The 17673-nt window shown below is 66.0% G+C and overlaps 1 protein-coding gene across 1 annotated transcript; it reads right to left on the reverse strand.

The window, feature by feature from the left end:
* Positions 1-191: 191 nt before the first annotated feature.
* DGKQ (diacylglycerol kinase theta) lies at positions 192-15198 on the reverse strand. Its single transcript, XM_034958117.4, has 23 exons — positions 14828-15198; positions 12623-12702; positions 10546-10645; positions 10213-10298; positions 10016-10141; positions 9563-9710; positions 9412-9486; positions 9233-9333; positions 8813-9045; positions 8648-8738; positions 8432-8486; positions 8150-8211; positions 7614-7764; positions 7176-7214; positions 6863-6978; positions 4583-4734; positions 4211-4359; positions 3874-4052; positions 3403-3503; positions 3113-3259; positions 2892-3003; positions 2345-2497; positions 192-2017 (listed from the first exon to the last, which is right to left on the reverse strand). The coding sequence occupies exons 1-23, from the start codon at positions 15102-15104 to the stop codon at positions 1916-1918; spliced, it is 2835 nt and encodes a 944-aa protein (XP_034814008.3). The 5' UTR covers positions 15105-15198; the 3' UTR covers positions 192-1915.
* Positions 15199-17673: the final 2475 nt, after the last annotated feature.

A 17673-nucleotide genomic window follows, 5' to 3' on the forward strand; every position in this document is an offset into this window, starting at 1 on the left:
ACTAGAAATGTGCTTTATGGCATTTGCCTATCCACTCTCTCCAACCTGAAGACACGTTGCCAAGCCCACCCACCCGAGGGGCTACCCACTCCCAGCCCCTTTGAGGCCTATACAGAGCTGGTGGGGTCAGGGGTGCCAAGCCAGGCCCTCCCCTCCCCTCGGTTGTTGACACAAAGATGAGGAAGAGATGGTAGGATAGTGACGCCCAGACTGTATTTGTCCTGGATATAAATTACTGTTGCATTCAGGCAGCGATAAATACAGAGGGGCCTGGTGTGCAGGGCACAGACCCCACCTGGGTACAGACTCACATACAGGACAAGCCCCTCACCACAGTTACACACGATTCATACAGACCACAGTCCACACCAGAGCTCGCAAGGAAAACTAATCACGAAGGACTGGTCTTGAAGATGACAATGATGTAAACAAGAGTGCACGCTGGAGGCCACAAGCGGCCTTACAATGCGTGTGTCTGTGCAGTTTGGCAGAAGCGGGGGGTCGGGGGATTAGTGGCATCAAGGGCCCCCCCAGGAGGCTGCAGCTGGCTGGGCCAGGCCACACTCCTGAGGCCAAACCAGAGCCACTTCTGAGGTCAAAGCCACACCCAGGAAAGCTCCGCAGCATCGGAGGCCCAGGCCAGCTGTGCCCCACTAGGGAAGGGGGAGATCCGCACCGTGGGACCGTTTCTCGTGGGGGAGTCAGGGGCTTCCCACAGAGTGGGCTCCATTTTTGGTCAGACTCCTCCCGGGGCCAGTGCGCCATCTGAATCCTTGGGCACGTGGAGGCAGCTTTGTCTTTGGCTGGGTGCACCCCAGCCTGGCCCAGATGCAGGACCCTCCACCAAGCTGTCTGGGGGCGTGGGAGCAGGGGCGCTGCAGGAGCTGGGTCTCCACACGCTGACGAGGGATATGACTGAGCAGATGTCGGCTCACACAGGCACTGGGAACTGCACATCAACAGCGGGCAAGCAGCGTGGAAAGTGCTAGTGTGGGGTCTGGGGCTGAAAGCCAGCTCCTCCTCCACGTGCATGGGCTGTTTACACCTCCCAAACTCCTCTGCACCGCCATGCCCTGCTTTTGGTCCCTTCTGGGTGCTAAGTGCCCCACCCTGAGGGCCGAGGGGCAGACACTCAGGCCCGGCCCACACTCTGGTGCTGCCAGGGCAGCACCTGAGACCTCTTAGCCTCCACGTGGACAGAGGTTCTCCTCCCCCAGCAGAGGCACTAGGAAAGGGCCACCAGGTCCAGCTGGGCACTGCCTGCCCCTGGAGCTGTACCTGAGGTCCAAGCTGCCATCTGTATATAACAAGGCCAGAAAACAAGGGAAGGCACCTTCTCCCTTCCCTGAACACAAGGAAGTCACCAGTCACCACCACCCGGCAGCCTCACACGCTGCCCACACCTGCTGCCCAGGGTGGGGAGGTGAGGCTGGAGGGACTGGCAGCCTGTGTCTGCCAGGGCAGGGACACACCAGGGAGCCTGCTGCTCTGAAGGACTGGCCAGGGGGACGGCCCGAGGGGCACAAAGTGAGATCAGACCCACCTGGACGGCCTGCATCCAGCACTGTCCAGCTCAAGGGGCTCAGTGGGGAGAGGGATGGGTGCCCACCCCTGAGGAGAGGACCAGGCCCCCACAGGGCAGAGGGCTCGCCATCCAGAGCCCTGCACCCACCCGGGACACGGGGAAACACTGCCACCCGCACACCAGTCTCCAGTGGGATGAGGGCTGTGACACCAACATGTGTCACCAATGGGATGAGGGCTGGTCCCGCTGGAAGATGCTGCGGTCAGGGCTGTAGCCAGGTCCGACCACAGGGCCGGCCACTGTGTGGACGTGGAGCTGCCTCCAGACCATCTGAAAACAAGGCTGGCAGGGACAGAGACGGCTCAAGCCCTTGGGCTGCCCCAGCCACCCCTACCTAGGATCGCCCTCAGGGGCAGGCGCAGCATCCGTCCGGGCATCCCTGGTGGTCCCGGCCCTCCTCGGCTTCTGCTTGGCCTTCCTCAGCATGTGCACCTGTCCCAGGGCAGGGGACAGAGGACCAGGGTGACATGGCCGATGAAAGAACGGTACACGGGCAGCCCCCCGTCCTGGGGCCCCGGGCAGCTGATGCCATCTCAGCCCCATTTCACGGAAGGGGAGGGACCTGTCTGGCTGCTCCCTGTGCCACCTGTGGCCCGCCTGGCCACTGGCACAGCCCTCCTCTGAAGCAGGCACCCTCCCGGAGTCAGTGCTCCCTAGCCGCAGCCGGCCATGCCAGCACCACCTGGGTACCACTGGCCACTCCCATGGCCGGCCCAGCCCGGCCCACCTCCCCTGGCTCTCCAGCCTCACCCCACATACCTTAGGGCCAGCAGCTGAGATGATCATGTGCCCCGGGGCCTGGACCCAGGGCTCCCCGTCCACCTGCACCGGGGTGGCCTTGAGGAGTGTGACTCGGAAGTAGGAACCCTGGGCAATCCGGATTCCGGAGCGCAGCCCACCCTGGACCTGGCCCTGGGGCGGGAGAGGCCAGCCGGGCTCAGCGGGGACCAGGGACGCCCACCCCGGACCTGGCCCTGGGGCGGGAGAGGCCAGCCGGGCTCAGCGGGGACCGGGGACGCCCACCCCAGACCCGGCCCTGGGGCGGGAGAGGCCAGCTGGGCTCAGCGGGGACCGGGGACGCCCACCCCGGACCCGGCCCTGGGGCGGGAGAGGCCAGCCGGGCTCAGCGGGGACCGGGGACGCCCACCCTGGACCCGGCCCTGGGGCGGGAGAGGCCAGCCGGGCTCAGCGGGGACCGGGGACGCCCACCCTGGACCCGGCCCTGGGGCGGGAGAGGCCAGCTGGGCTCAGCGGGGACCGGGGACGCCCACCCTGGGCTCGCCCGCCCACTCGGCCGGCGGCTCACCATGTGCACGACGCCCGTCACGCCCACAACCTCCAGCAGCCCGTCATCCATACGCGGCTTCTCAAACCTGGTGTCGCTGTCGGAGCCCCACAGGTCAGCCCCCGAGCCCCAGCTGCCGCATAAGAGAGCGGGCACAGAGGTGTAGGTGCAGGCAGGACGAGGGCTGAGCCCGCCCGTGGCCCCGCCGGGCAGAGCCTCTGGGGAGCCCCGCCCGCAAGCACCTGGGGATGTTGATGAAGATGAGGCCTTCAATACTGGGCAGCTCCACCTCCTGCCGCTCCACCTGCAGCCGGATCTGCTTGTGCAGGCTCCGAGAGTGACTGATCTTCTGCAGCCCCACCCGCACGTACACACCCTTGTTGTGCAGCCTGCAGGACGGGGCAGGTCGCCCATCACCAGGGGAAGCCCTACCCCGCCTTAGGCAGCCTCCGGGTTCCGGCCCCTCTGCCTGTTCCTGCTGGGGGACCTGAGGGAGGTATGCCGCAGGCGGCAGCCCCTGCGGCTCCGGTACCTGCTTGTGAACTTGCCAGGCTCCTCTTCCCGTGCCTGGTGGAAGTCCAGGCTCAGCTCCGCGTCGATGCCAATGCCACAGTAGTTACTCATCTGCACGATCTGGGGACAGGGCGTTCATCACCCAGGACCCGGCCGCCCTCACCAGGCCCCCTGAGCTCCCCAACGGCAGGTCTAGTTCCTTGCCTCCTGCCGGCAGGCAGAGACAAGAGCAAGGACCACCCTGGCACCAAGCCCAGCACCCAGGAGAGGGCAGCACGGGCGGGTCCTGGCCAGGCTCTGTCGCCAGCTGGCTCGGCACAATCCCCAGCAGTGGCCACTTTCTGTGTCTCCCTCAACTGCCCGCTTCGCAGAGGGGATGATGCGGGCGCGTACGCCCGAGTGTGGCTGGGAAGAGGACGCCCGTTGTGACGCGTGTAGCGGGGTCATATGCAGGAGCCTGGAGGGCACCCCACGCCGGGCTGCCCTGTACCTTGGGGGGCTCTGCGTCTGCCGTGCCGTTCTCTGCACTGCCAGCCTCGTGGGCATCCAGCAGGATGGTCCAGCGGTCCATGAGCACGGCGTCGGCCTCATCCACAGACAGCAGTACGGAGAACGGGTCCTCGCCGCTGTAGCCCGCCCCCCAGCGGAGGACTCGACCAAGGTCATTCCCTGGGACACAAGCAGACACAGAGCATCTGTCCACATCCACCCGCCCATCAGCTGGGTGCAGACCCCACCACGAGGACAGCCAGCCCAGGCCTCGGCAAAAGCTGCACAGGAAGGGGTAGACCCTGAGGCCCCCTCCTCGGCTGCACGGCTGACCCCACCTGTGCCCAGGGGCAGGATGGCCACAGAAGGCTCCGGGCAGGCCAGTCGGTACCGTGTCTCCTCCAGGGCGCCAAGCACCCAGCCCACAGTGCCATCGCCACCACACACCAGCACCCGGAAGCAGGGCACCTGGGAGAACAGGTGGAGCCTAGCGGGAGACAGGAAGTGTCCTCCACCAGCTGCGGGCGCAGCCCATCCCCCACCCAGGCTGCCTCTTCCTTTTCAAGTGCCCGTCCTGGCCATGTGGAGGACTTCAAGGTCCCAGCACGGGATCCCCGTGGAGCTCCTGCCGGCCGGGACAGCTGTGGCAGCCTCCTGGGGGCCTTCCCGCCCCTGCTGCTGCCCTGGACCAGGGGTCCCGCTGGACTCACCCGGGAAGAGGACCTCCGTTGGTCAGGTCGAAGACCTGATGAGGGTTCAGTAACTTCCGGAAGCTGCAGAGCAGGTCTCGGCCCTTGAGCCCTCCACTCTTGGGGTTCACGAACACAAGGAGGGGACAGCTGTCTGGGGGCAGCTTCGCGTGCTGACAGACAGGGGGCTGGGTTAGGATGGGGACCCAAGGTGGGGTGTCCCCATTGCTGGGGTTGCCAGGCAGTGCCCAGCCCCCAACCCTGAGCCCACCTGGCCTGGACCAGCCCCCTCCCCAGGAAGGCGTGGCCAGCACCCTCACATCTGAGGCCTCACACATGAGCTGCGTGGTCACCCCATCTCGCTGCTGGCCAGCAGGGCGGCACTGAGGACAGCCGGCTGGCTGCCTGGCACTCCCAGCACAAAGGCCTCAGACCTGCCCACTGAGCTGCATGTGAACAAACCACACCCGCCTGGGCCATGCAGCACGAGTCCAGGCTGGAAATCCACGTGGGACTCTGTGTGGCACTCCTTGCCAGCAAGACCAAGGCCTGTCCCCTGGGGGACCTCTGGTGCACACCTTTGGAGGATGGCGGCTCCCAGGCCACCGCCCACCTACACAGCAGCCGAGAAAAGCTCTTAACTCACAGGGTGGCACGCGGCGTGCCTCGACCACAGGACAGAGTCCATCTCCCCACACACAACCCCAAGAAACAGTACCCAGGGATCTAGACACAGCAGGCTCAGGGCTGGGATCCCTACGACAGGAGGCTGGGGACCCTACGACAGGAGGCTGGGGCCCCCACAGCGGGGAAGGCTGGGCAACAGGAGACACACAGGCTGGGTGCAGACACAGGGTGGGCAGCGGCACAGGGGCCGGCCGTGGCTGGGGGCAAGGACACACTCGGGGCTTCGTGACCCACTTGGCAGGCAGAGCCGCCTGCGGTCACCACTTACCACTCACCCCAGGGCAGGCAGCTGACGGGAGAGAGAAAGTGCGTGTCGGCCCCACACCTGGCTCTGCCCACAGAGAGAGTGGGGCTGGGGTGGGGGCTGCATCCTCGGGACAGTGGGGATGGCCACCCTGTCCTGAGCCAGGCAAGGCCGGGTGTAGGGGCACAGGAGGGAGGCATAGCAGGGAGCCACAGGCATCACCCGTCCCAGCCACAGACAACTCATTCTGCTCGAGTTCTGCTTCGCCTGGACTGGGGTCAGGGTCAAGGGTCAAGGTTCAGGGGTAGAGCAGCCATGGACACCTGGGGGTCCTCATGGGACCCTTTGGGGGCTAGATGGGCTGAGGACGAGAGGCCAATGTGAAGGCACAGTGTGCAGCGTGGAGTCCCAGGCTCCAGCCCCTCCATGGGCCAGAACCCTCTTTCCCCCGGCCCTGCCCTGTCTCCACGGGTCAGACCCCCTTTCCCCCGGCCCTGCCCTGTCTCCATGGGTCAGACCCCCGTTTCCCCCGGCCCTGCCCTGTCTCCACGGGTCAGACCCCCTTTCCCCCGGCCCTGCCCTGTCTCCATGGGTCAGACCCCCGTTTCCCCTGGCCCTGCCCTGTCTCCATGGACCAGACCCCCGTTTCCCCTGGCCCTGCCCTGTCTCCATGGACCAGACCCCCATTTCCCCCGGCCCTGCCCTGTCTCCATCGGTCAGACCCCACTTTCCCTCGGCCCTGCCCTGTCTCCATGGTCCAGATCCCCCTTTCCCCCAGCCCTGCCCTGTTGCCAGGTGCCCCCTCTTCTGGGCACTGTGGGTCTTAAGGGCAGCGTCCAAAGTTTGGGAGCTGCACTGACTGGCCTGGGGAGCTCCAGGCAGAGAGCAGAGGCCCTAAGGCCTCCCGGGCAGGGGGAGTGGGGCTGAGGCTGTACCGGGAGGGCCATGCCTGGGATCCTGACAGCTGGTCACAAACACGCTCTGGCCCTTGGCGAGGCAGCCGCAGCGGGACCCGGCACATCCAGGAGCTGTGTCCTGTGGGCCTCCCTACTGGGTGGAGGCCTCAGGTGCAGCGTGGAAGCTGGGCCTGACCCCACGGTGCCCCACGGAGCTGGTATCACCCACTGGGCAGCCTCGGATGAGCGCTGACCCTCTGACCTCAGGCCCCTTGCTGTAAAATGGGCAACAGAGTCCTTCCTGCTGTTGTGAGGCACAAACAAGGTGGCACCTACGAGCCCCCAGTGAATTCGAGGAAGTGATGCCAGATGCAAACAGCGAGTCTGGCTGTGGGGCCTGTGCACCTGCAGACCCCAACCTCCCTCTGGCCACCCCCTGGGGTGTGTGAAGAGCCGGCTTGACCGCACACTCACCAGCAGGTCAGGGAGCACCAGGGCAGTGAGCAGCCGGCCCCGCACAGCCATGTCCTTCAGCAGCATGTACAGCCGCTCAGCCTCCGCAAAGCAGGCAACGTCCAACACTACCGCGCCTGCGGCAGGAGCCCAGGACTCAGGGGGCCTGTCCCGTGGCCCCCACGGTGCCAGGGCAGGAACCAAACCAGGACGTTTCCCCAGCCCAGGGCTGCCCAAGGGAAAGGTCAGGTGCTACGTGAGGGCCAGGGCTGTCCCACTTCACCCCAGGAACACCCCTGGGCCTCATGTGACCACGTCCCTCAGGGCAGCTCACCTTGGGAGGAGTAGACGTGACTCACGGACACCACGGTGGCTGCAAAGGCAGGCTGTGGTCAGGGCGGTGGGAGGCGAAGGACACACAGCACTGGGGCCAGGGACGGCCCCTCCGCCTGTCCAGGGGTGACATCTCACCCCAAAGGCAGCCTCCCCAGGAAGTACCCCTGCCCCACTCCAGGAGCAGGACTCCCAGCTCCCTGGAGGTACAGGGCCCCCCAGAGGGAGAGGGAGAGGCAGAGGCTGAGCACCGCGGGGAAGGGCCACAGAGGGCGAGAGGCTCCAGAGCCTCTTGGAGGAAGAGACGTGGGCTGGACCCGGAGCTCAGGCCTTGGTGGCTCAAGGAGAGGCAGGAGCCAGCCTCAGCACTGCAGCCCCACTGCCTGCCGCTCGACCCTGCCCCCAGCCAGCAGCCCACGGCCAGCCACAGTGGTCACACCTTTGGTAGCCACGGCCTCATGCAGCAGGCTGCTGTACTCCTCGGGAGACAGGCCGGGAGGCAGGCCGCCAACAAACAGGGAGACGTGCGGGGCTACATCCCTGCTCTCTGCCACGTAGAACCGCGTCTGGCTCACCTGCCGCACGGACATCTGCAGGGAGAGGGGCGGGGATGCTGGGCCGGGGAGAACGGCACCACCGCACCAGGCCCTCTGTCTCCTCACCCGCAAAACAGCAAAACAGGGCATCAGGAACACTCCCAGGAATTAAGTCAACATGAAAATGAGGAAAGGGGCCACAGAGGCTTCCTTGCTGTGGACAACCCCTGTCTGTTGCCCTCGAGGATCTCGGGGAGGTCTGCAGCTCAAGACCTCCCTGCAGGGACCAAGTAGCTTATGACAGAGGGCACTGCCCTGTCAGCCAGGACAGCCGCTGCCTAGCCAAGGACTCGGTGTCTGGGGCACACCCATCCTGTGGGGCAGAGGCTGTGGCTGAGGGCTGCTGGTTCCCTGGGGGCCGGCGTCCACACCCACTGACCTGCCGGATGTCCTGTAGCCGGTCCAGCAGGGGCTGTTCGTCCATCAGCATCGTCCGCTGGACTGCAGAGGTGAGGGCACAGGCTGTCAGCACCCGGCTCCTCGCCCACCTTGGAAGCAGCTGCCCTGAGCCCCCAGGGCCCGTGGGGATGCAGGGTGGAGCTGGTCAGGAGGGCAGAGCCCGGCCTTGATGTCCGGCACCACCCTGCAGGAAAGCCTGGGCAGCAGGTCCAAACCCAAAAGGTGCAGGGACCGCCACGCCCAGCACGGGCTGTCTACTCACCGTGCCTGCAGCCCATCGCCACCTCCACCAGCTGGAAGCTATCGGGACCCTCGGCCTGTTGGGGTAGAGCTTGGCATCGGGTCTGGGCAGGCCCCCACCACCTCAGGACACCCGCGGGGACAGCCACGCCTGGGCTGGGATGGTGGCCTGGCCTCCTGGGGACAGCGACCCCCCACCGAGTCTGGCCGGCATGGGGAGCAGGCACAGGGTACGCACCTGGCGGCCAAGCAGCGGCAGGACCTCCAGCACCACGGAGCGGGCCGTGCTCTTCGGGGTCACTCGCACGGACACATAGGCCACGCCCACCCTGTGGGGACACAGCCTGAGCTGGAGCTCCCCCCACCCCGCCCAGCAGACCCTGAGCCTCGGGCCCAGTCTCACTTGAGCCAGCCAGGGTAGATCTTCAGGACCTCCTGGACCCGCGGCAGAGCCCGGATGACCCAGGCCTCTGGCGTGGCCTCACCGGACCCGGGGCTTCTGCCCTCCTCCGAGATCACAGCACTCCCGGCCTTGCCCCCAGCCCAGGCGTCACAGGCCTGAGAGGAAGGGGGCAGCCGGCACAGCTCCAGGTGGCCAGGGTCCTCGGGGATGTGGTGGGCCCGCAGTGCGGCCTCCTGCAGGGCGCCAGGTTAGGGGGGCCAAGTTGTGGGGGGTCAGGCGGGGTTCAGTGGGGGGCAGGTCGTGGAGGGGGAGGCCAGGTGGGTGAGGGGCGCCAGGTTGGGGGAGCCAGGTCAGGTGCGCCAGGTGCGGGGACATGCGGTCCTGGGAGGGGGCTCAGACCTCCCCCAGCCTCCCCCTTACCAGCACCTCCTCGGCACCAGCCAGGCGGGACACCGTGACTAGGCGGAACTGGCTTCTCCTCACCGCGTCGTCGCCATCAAAGATCTTCAGCGTTTGCTTCCCTGGGCCGGGTAAGCTCCGTGAGTCCCGGGCGCCCGGGGGACCTCAGTGGAGTTGGGGGGAATGAGGCGGGCACTTACCGGACTCCGGAGTTGCCTGTGTCTCTCTGCCTGGACCCACGGCAGCGCTCCCGTCGGCGCCGTCGCCCCCCTCGCCTGCGGGTCGGGCACACGGACCCCTCACTCAGTGCGCAGCCCCCAGCCCAGGGCGCCCCGCCGGCCCGCACCTCACCCGGCTCCGCGGCCTCCACGATGCGGAAGCTCTGCGTCTTGCTGAAGCCGCCGGGCAGAAGGCGCACGCACGCGGGGGGCAGGACCAGGGAGCGCAGACGCCCGAAGCCACACTCGGGAGCCAGCGCCGCGGAGCAGACGGAGTGCGCCTGGGGGGAGAAGGGCCTGAGCTGGGGGGTCGGAGCCAGGGTGCGGGGGCACCAGGTGCGCCAGGTCCAGGGAAAGACCCCACACGCCGCAGACCCAGCCTGGACCCCGTGTCCTTCCTGCCGCCCGCCCCCGAGCACCCACCTGGAACCCGCGCCTCTCCTACCCTGCCCCCTCCACCTCCCAGCGCCCCGCTGGACCCCGTGCCTCTCCTGCCCCGCCCCCCCAACTCCTCCACCTCCCAGCACCCACCCAACCCCGCACCTCTCCTGCCCCACCCCCACCCCCTCCACTTCCCAGCGCCCACCTGGACCCCGCACCACTCGCAGCGCACGCCGGCCAGCACGTCAGAGGAGCCGCACGTCTTCCTGCAGACCTCGCAGCGCGCTCCCGAGGGCAGGTTCCCCTCCCGCCAGTGGTGGTGATGGGTGTCCTGCGGAGCGGGGGCAGTCAGCAGCTGGGCCCGCCCCACCCCCCAGGGCTCCCTGGGGCCGGTACACTCACGTGGTCCTGGTGCCCATCCTGGTGGCACTGGCGGCAGTCACTGCAGGCGAAGGGCACACAGTCTGGGTGGAGGTGCAGCTCACACACTGGGGGGCAGGCAGGGTTAGAGGTGTCTGCCGCCCCCGGAGGACCCCTGCCTCTGCCAGCGCTTGGGTCTGGCCCCATCCCCACCACCTAGCACCCTGCATCCTTTAACTGTCCTGTGGCCTGCCAGGCGGCCAGCCCTCGGCCTCCCCCATCACCCCGGACAAGCTGCACAGCAGGGGTGGGCTGGGCCACCCTGGGCAGCAGAGACCAGGACACTGGGTGGGGAGCCAGGCAGGCTCCAGGTACCTTCGCAGTGGAGCGCCGGCGCCTCCAGGACCTTGCGGCAGACAGCACAGAACTTGCGCTTGTGGAGCCCCCGGGGGCCGAAGCAGTGGGCTACAGGAACCTGGCGGGGCAGCCTCACCTCAGAACCCTTGCTAAGGGCCACAGGCTGCCCGCCACCCCTCCTCGCTCTTCACCTGCGCAACTCTGCAGCTCACGCTCCTGCTGAGAACTGCCCAACCTGAGCCAGCTGTGCTAGCTGGAGGCCCCAGGAACAACCACACCCCCAGGTCCTGGGGACAGCCTGGCTGGTCAAAAGCAGGGAGGAGGCTGTGGCCTCCCCCAGCAGCCCTGCCTAGCGCAGGGGAGCGAGGCCCGCCTGCCACCCCTTCCCTCCTTGGGGCAGGCGAGGCTCTGTCAACGGCCTGCCATCTGTCTCCTCGGAGCCAGGAAGATCCCAGCACACAGGGACTGCCCTCTGGGAGATAATCAGGCCATAACGAGTGTGGACCAAAGTTTCTGTGTTGGAGAAAGCTGGGCTGCTGCTTTTCCACGAGAAGGGACGGAGAAGGACCAAGTCTTCACTCCTGACTCTTGCCCTTGTCCCCAAACTTAAACCACACCCAATAAAAGCATACAGAGAAAGACCGTGTTCCAGAATAGAAGCTGTGAGCATGCCAGGATGGTGGGTGACTTTTATTTTGTTAAATATATCTCCTTTTTTTTTTTTTTTTTTGAGATGGAGTCTCGCTCTGTCGCCCAGGCTGGAGTGCAGTGGCCTGATCTCGGCTCACTGCAAACTCCGCCTCCTGGGTTCACACCATTCTCCTGCCTCAGCCTCCCGAGTAGCTGGGACTACAGGCGTCCGCCACCACGCCCGGCTAATTTTTATATTTTGTTTAGTAAAGAAGGGGTTTCACTGTGTTAGCCAGGATGGTCTCGATCTCCTGACCTCATGATCCACCTGCCTCGGCCTCCCAAAGTGCTGGGATTACGGGCATGAGCCACCGCGCCCGGCCGTTAAATCCATCTTCTAAATTTCCTATCGTGCATACAGTTGAAATACATACTTATATTTTCCCAACTTAGCAAAGTATAGAAGACATTAAAATCAATTTTAAAAAGCGGCAGCCTCGGGCCGTCCACATGACGAGGGGCCGCCCAAGCCAGTGTGTAGTCACCAGGGTGTCGGCCACCACCAGGGCCACCGGCCTAAGGCCTCCTGCTCACACCCGGGGAACTGCATCATTAGGAACAGGGCGTCAGACATTAGAGGGGACGGTGCAGCCGGATGCCCGCCAGTGGCAGGTGCGCCTGCTGGCCTGGCTTCCCGTCCTGCTGCACACCCGGGCCTGCCTGGCGGCCTGCGCCCCACCTGCAGCCTGAACGCATCAGGGAATGCGGACTTGGGGGGCCTCTGTCTGAAGACGGCGACGCTGACAGCTGAGGGAGGAATAAGCCTGGCCCTTCCTACATGTCCCTGCTGTCACCACTGTCACCAGAGAAGGGAAGTCCCCTGTGCCCTGCAGTGACCTGGGCCAGTCACCTCCCTGCCCCACCCAGAGCCCTTAGAGAGAGGGTGGTGGCCAAGACACCCTCAGGCACCCAGGCTTCCTGCCTTTGCTTTTTATTCAAGCTTCCTTGAGATGCTTGTGGGTTCACACATAGTTGTGAGGAAATTGAACAGACCCCCTGAAGCCTTTGTCAGCTCCCCAAGTGTGTGATCTTGCAAACTGAGGTCACGGCCAGATGCCGAAATCTCCATCCCCCCCAGGAGCCCTCACGCTGCATGTCACAGCCACGCCCACTTCTCCGCCTGGAAACCTCTCTACATCTGTGCTCCCTTTAGTTTCGTCATTTTGAGCACGTTCTATGGACAGGATCTTGCTATTTGCGACCTCGGGGACTGGCTTTTATCACCATCATTCCCTGCAGATCCATGCAGGGTGCTCAGCCTTTTAATCCCGAGCAGTATCTGACCTTTGCCTTTCAACTGCAGGTATCACTAACGTCTGACATGAAGGTTTTCAGTGCCTCGACCCTACGAGAGCTGACACATCCCCCAGCCTCTTGCAGGTGCAACACCCAGCCCCACACTCACCCGGACCAGGCTGGGTGCCACACTCGTGCACGGGATCCTCACGTGCTTCAGGCACTTCTCATGAGACATGAAATTGCAGACTGTGGGAATGAGCACTGTGTGAGTTGGCCCCTGTCCTACCCAATGGCTGTCCTACCCAGGAAGTTAGAGGCCCCAGGGCAACGACTGCCATACCCACCATGCTGCACCAGTGGCCCTGTGGTCCTCGAGTTCCCCCACCACCCTGCCCACTCATTGGAGAGAGCCTGCAGCCCAGGAGCCCAGGAGCAAGAACCTGGGTGGTCCTGACCATCCTGGAGGACAATGAGTGTATCCTCTCATCCAGAGAGCAGTCCCTCCCCTTTGCACGTGGGCCCAGCGCTCCTCCTGCCTCTGCAGTTGGGCCTCTCAAGGGGCAGCCCTGGGCTCACCAGGTTCGCCAGGTGGCAGGGGCTTCTCGGCCTTCGGCAGATTGGCTTTACCAAGGACATCTGTGTCTCACTCCCCCGAAACTACGCATACCCCTAATTGTCCCTGCTACATGCTGTGCACTGTGCCTGAGACCGAGAGCCACCCAAGGCAGGTGAGGGCTCTGGGAGGCAGGAGCCGCTGGGGAGTGGACAGCCCCAAGCCTCCCAAGGAGCTCTGGCTGTGTGCACAGGACCCAGGGAGCACCTGAGCCGGCGGGGTGCTCAGGAGGGCATAAGAGGAGCAAGCGCCACACCCCAGCAGTAAAACAGACAGGAGGGTGAGGCCGGGGCAGAAGGGAGGGCAGGAGCCCTGGGCTGGGGCAAAGGCTGCTGGGGCTGGGAGTGGGCAGGGCACCCAGTGACACACCTGCCAAGACAGCCCCGGGTGAAGATTGTGCCACGGAGCCCTTCCAGAAGGCCCCGCTGGTGCCGCCCTTCACCTGCTGCAGCCCTAGCCACCCCAGTCTCCAGATGGGACCAGGAGAAGCTCCTCCTGGCAGCTTAAGAGAAAAGCTCTGGAAGCAGGCCAGGGTCCACCAAGAGAAGGGGGGACAGGCAGCACCCAGGTCCCTCCTCTGCCATGGAGACAGGGCCTGCTCACCCCACGCCCCACGCTTAGGTCTCCTGGCGGGGAGGGCGCCCTCCTTCCCATACCGCTGCTGGCCCCTCTTCCACGGGTGCTGCCCAGGAGGGCCCTTTTGCCCCCTCCGAAGGGGGAGGGGACCCGGAGTCTGGCCTCAAGCCGGGAGCTGCCTCAGCCACACATGCACAGTCCCCACCTCTGGGGAAGCCCCTGGCATCCCCAGGCAGCAGGCATGGCTGTGCCATGCTCTGACGTGACAAAGAAGCTGGCGGGCCAGGCCACCTTGTGCAGCCCTGGGGGTCAGAACAACCATGCCGTTTCCACCACAGACGACATCCCCGTGTGAGGGGACAGTCTCCTCTGCGGACCCTGGCCTGAGTGGACCCCTATCCCCAGAGCAAAGGCCTGGGGCTAAGGATAGCCCCTCCCACCTCAGCGTCCCTGGCCAGGACACAGTAAGTGTCAAATGTCCAGGACTCCAGTCCTGTCCCTCGCTCCCTCCAGAGGCTGGGCTGTGGTCCCCCTGTCCCTCGCTCCCTCCGGAGGCTGGGCTGTGGTCTCCCTGTCCCTCGCTCCCTCCAGAGGCTGGGCTGTAGTCCCCGGGGCCCGCCTGCTTGCCGCGGGGGAAGATGAGAGCCAGCCCTGGGAGCACCCGGGCCCAGAACAGGGAAGGGCTGTCCTCACCCCAGCAAGGGCTGGGCAGCTGGGTGGAGCAGGGCTGGGACACGCGCACCGGGACGGCAGGGCCCGGCCTGGCTCTCCAGGAGGCTGGGACTCTGGGCCACAGCATGAGAAGGGCTAGGGCCAGGGGCCCAGGCCAGCGGCCCAGGCCAGCCCTGCTTAGCCACACCTGCTGCCCCAGCCACTGGGAGAGGAAGCCGGCCATGGGGACCCCAGCTGAGGTCCCGCTCGCATCAGGCACAGCCCCTGGGTCGCAGCCATCGCGCGGCACTATGGAGATGCTGTCCGCACCTCCCAGGTGAGGAAGCCCGCAGCCTGGAGCGGCCCCACGGCGCACAGGCCCCGGCCGCCCCACGAAGGCACGTCCCGCGAGCAGGGCTGGGACCCCGCCCTCCACTCCCCCGAAAGCGCCGGTGCCGCCTCCGCTCAGGCTCCCGCCCACGGGGCAGAGGCAGGGCTGCAGCCGGGTAGGCATCGGGCCCGGGCGCTCACCGTCGCACAGGAAGCCGGCCAGCCCCCAGATGAAGTCGGAGCAGAGGTGGCAGAAGGTGGGCTTGGTGAGCGTCACCTTCCGGAAGCTGTGTCCCGGCGTGGCAGCGGGGCCCGGGGCTCTGGCGCCCGCCCGCTCGGGTCCCGGCCCCGGCCCCGGCCCCGGCCCCGGGCGCGCGCGGCCTCCTGAGCCCAGCACGGGGCTGCAGGCCGGGCTGCCGGGGCGCGGGGAGCCGCCGCCCAGCCAGGCGCGGGCCCCGGGCTCGGCCGCCGCCGCCATTCCCGGCCCGAGCGGCCCGAGCCCCTTTAGGTCCGCGCTGGGGGTACAGGAGCCGCCGCTACACTGCCGCGCCGCGCAGCCCGGCTTCCGACTGCGCCTGCCCCACTGCGCAGGCGCGGGCCGCGGGGCGGGGCGGGGCGGGGCGGGGCGGGGCGGGGCGGGGCGCTGCTGGTGGGCGGATCTGGGGGCTGGTGGGGCGGGGCCTGCTAAGGGTCGCAGCCGTGCCCTGTCGATGAGCGGGGCTGGGGGCGGGCCCTGTGATCGGGCGGGGCGGGGCCTGCTAAGGGGCGGGGCCTGTGCGCGGAGGCCGCTCGCGAACCAGCCGTGGGGAACTGGTCCACGTGGGCTCGGTTTGACCGCAGCCGGGCCAGACTTCTCCGGACGCCGCACGCGCGGCGTTGTACCTGCGGGGTCCCGGCCCGCGGCTGAGCAGACAGGCGCCTCCCACGCGAGACGCGGATGCTGTCCGAGGCCCCCGGCCGCGCAGGACGCCCCCGGCGAGGGGCAGCGCTGCGGGCCTCCCACAGTGGGTCCCGGAAAGCGGGATTTGCGGTGCTTGGGCGGCTCCGTCCGTGGGGTCTTCGCACGTGCAGACTTGGCCCTGCCCGAGGCCCAGGACCCCCGGCGCCCGACCGCTGTCCTCACTGCAACGGGGGACCCGCCTGCGGCCCGGGGCTGTCCGCTCGCGACCCCCACCCGGGCCTCACGCCGAGCGCCCAGCTCTCCTGCCTCGTGCGCGCCACGGGTCTTGTTCAGGTGGCGCTGGTGGCCTTTGAGAGCTGCGTCCACGCGGGTCACCCCTCCCCGCCGCTGGCAGCAGTCTGGGTCCTTGCCCCCGTGGGCCTAACTGTGGATAGGAGTCTGCGCAGCGGGGGACCCCACCCCGGGCCACCGAGCGGGGACCTGCAGAGGGCAGGGCTCCAGGGCCATCGCAGCAGGCGGTCTCAGGGGGCAGGAAGAGCAGGGAAGGGCCTGTGGGGAGACACCTGAAAGGGGCTGGGGGCTGTGGACTCTGGAGGGAAGGAGCCGGGAGACCTGTCCTAGGGGCTGTGCTGGTGAGGGCACCCAGACCACAGGGGATTCCAGGAATGGAGGGTGAGCCGGGGACCCAGTCTGAGGAGGGAGGAGCAGGCCCCTGAGATGGTGAGGGGGGAGACTCAGTCCTCAACCAGGGAGGATTCTGTTTGTCCAGAAGCTGCTGGTTGAGCTGCTGGGGTAGGACCCTGGGTGGACCCCAGGGTAAAGGGAATGCAGCCAAAGCTTCAGGGAACCTTCACCCTCCAGGAGCTGCGCTCTGGGACAGACAGCACCCTGAAGAATGAGGGCTGCGTGGGGGCAGCAGGAAGGCGTCCAGGCGGAGAGCTGGAGCAGAGGCCCTGTGGCAGGGTGCTCCGCAGAAATCCTTTCCTGATGCCTGCCTATGCTGGGAGGCCCGGAGTCACCACCCCTGCATTCCCTGTCTCCTGTGCCAGACCCCACCCCGAGCCTGCCCTCAGCCAGGCCCCAAGACCCCCTGTGCGTGGGCCCTGGGAAAGCTAGGACCCCGCCTTGTGGCCCATGAGGAGGAGGTGGCTCACTGAGCCCGTGGTGCTCATGGCAGTGAACCACGGTGCAAACTGCAGCTGGCTTCTGAGGAAAAACTGTTTAAGGACATACCTTTCTCCATTTAGGAGACAGTGGAGAGCATCAAAAACATCTTAAAAAGGAAAACCCTCATCTACCATTTCTGCCAGAACTTTGTGCTTTCTGACGCACACATTAATTAAAATGGCGGGCAAAGCATCCTTCCAGCAAACCCTCCACGGACTTCCTAGAATGTCCTCCAAAACCACCAGCAGCTTCTCGCTGAAGGGGCCTTAAAACTTTGAATCCCAGCCTGGACCACGGCACCCGCCACAACGGAGCTTGTCTGCCAGGGGGACAGCTTCTTCTGTGCAGGCCCGTCCACGTCTCCAGGCCTGTGTCTCCCACTCCCTTTCCTGTCTGTCTTGGTCAACGTGGGCTGCCGTGACAGAAGACCACAGACTGGAGGCTTAAACCACAGGAAACGTGTTTCTTACTGCTCTGGAGGATGGGAAGTAGAGATGGGGATACTGGCATGTTTGGTTCTGGTGAGGGCCTCTCCCCCCACCACTCCCCTGAGGAAACCAGGGTCTAAAGTCTAACCATACTTATGGGTAGAACTGTCCCCCCAAAATTCTATGTTGACATTCCAACCCCCAGCACCTCAGAATGTGACTTGTTTGGAGACAGAGTCTTTACAGAGAAAGTCAGGTTAAGGGGCGGTCAGGAGGGCGGGCCTCACCCCAGCACGAGGCGCCCTTACGGAAAGGGGATCTGGAGACAGGCACGCAGGGAGAGGCCGTGCGAAGATGAAGGCCGAGGTCAGGGCGGTGCTTTCTCAGGCCAAGGATCACCGAGGGCTGCCGGCCGCCACGGGGAGCTGGGGAGAGGATGGGACCGGTCCTGCCTCGCAGCCTCGGAGGAGCCGGCCATGCAACCGGATCCTAGACTTCTTCACTCTGAGCGTGTCCATGAGTAACTGCGGAAGCACGGTGGGTATTGATTC

The sequence above is a fragment of the Pan paniscus genome, chromosome 3, assembly GCF_029289425.2.
Source record: "Pan paniscus chromosome 3, NHGRI_mPanPan1-v2.0_pri, whole genome shotgun sequence".
In the NCBI taxonomy this organism is placed as follows: Eukaryota; Metazoa; Chordata; class Mammalia; order Primates; family Hominidae; genus Pan; species Pan paniscus.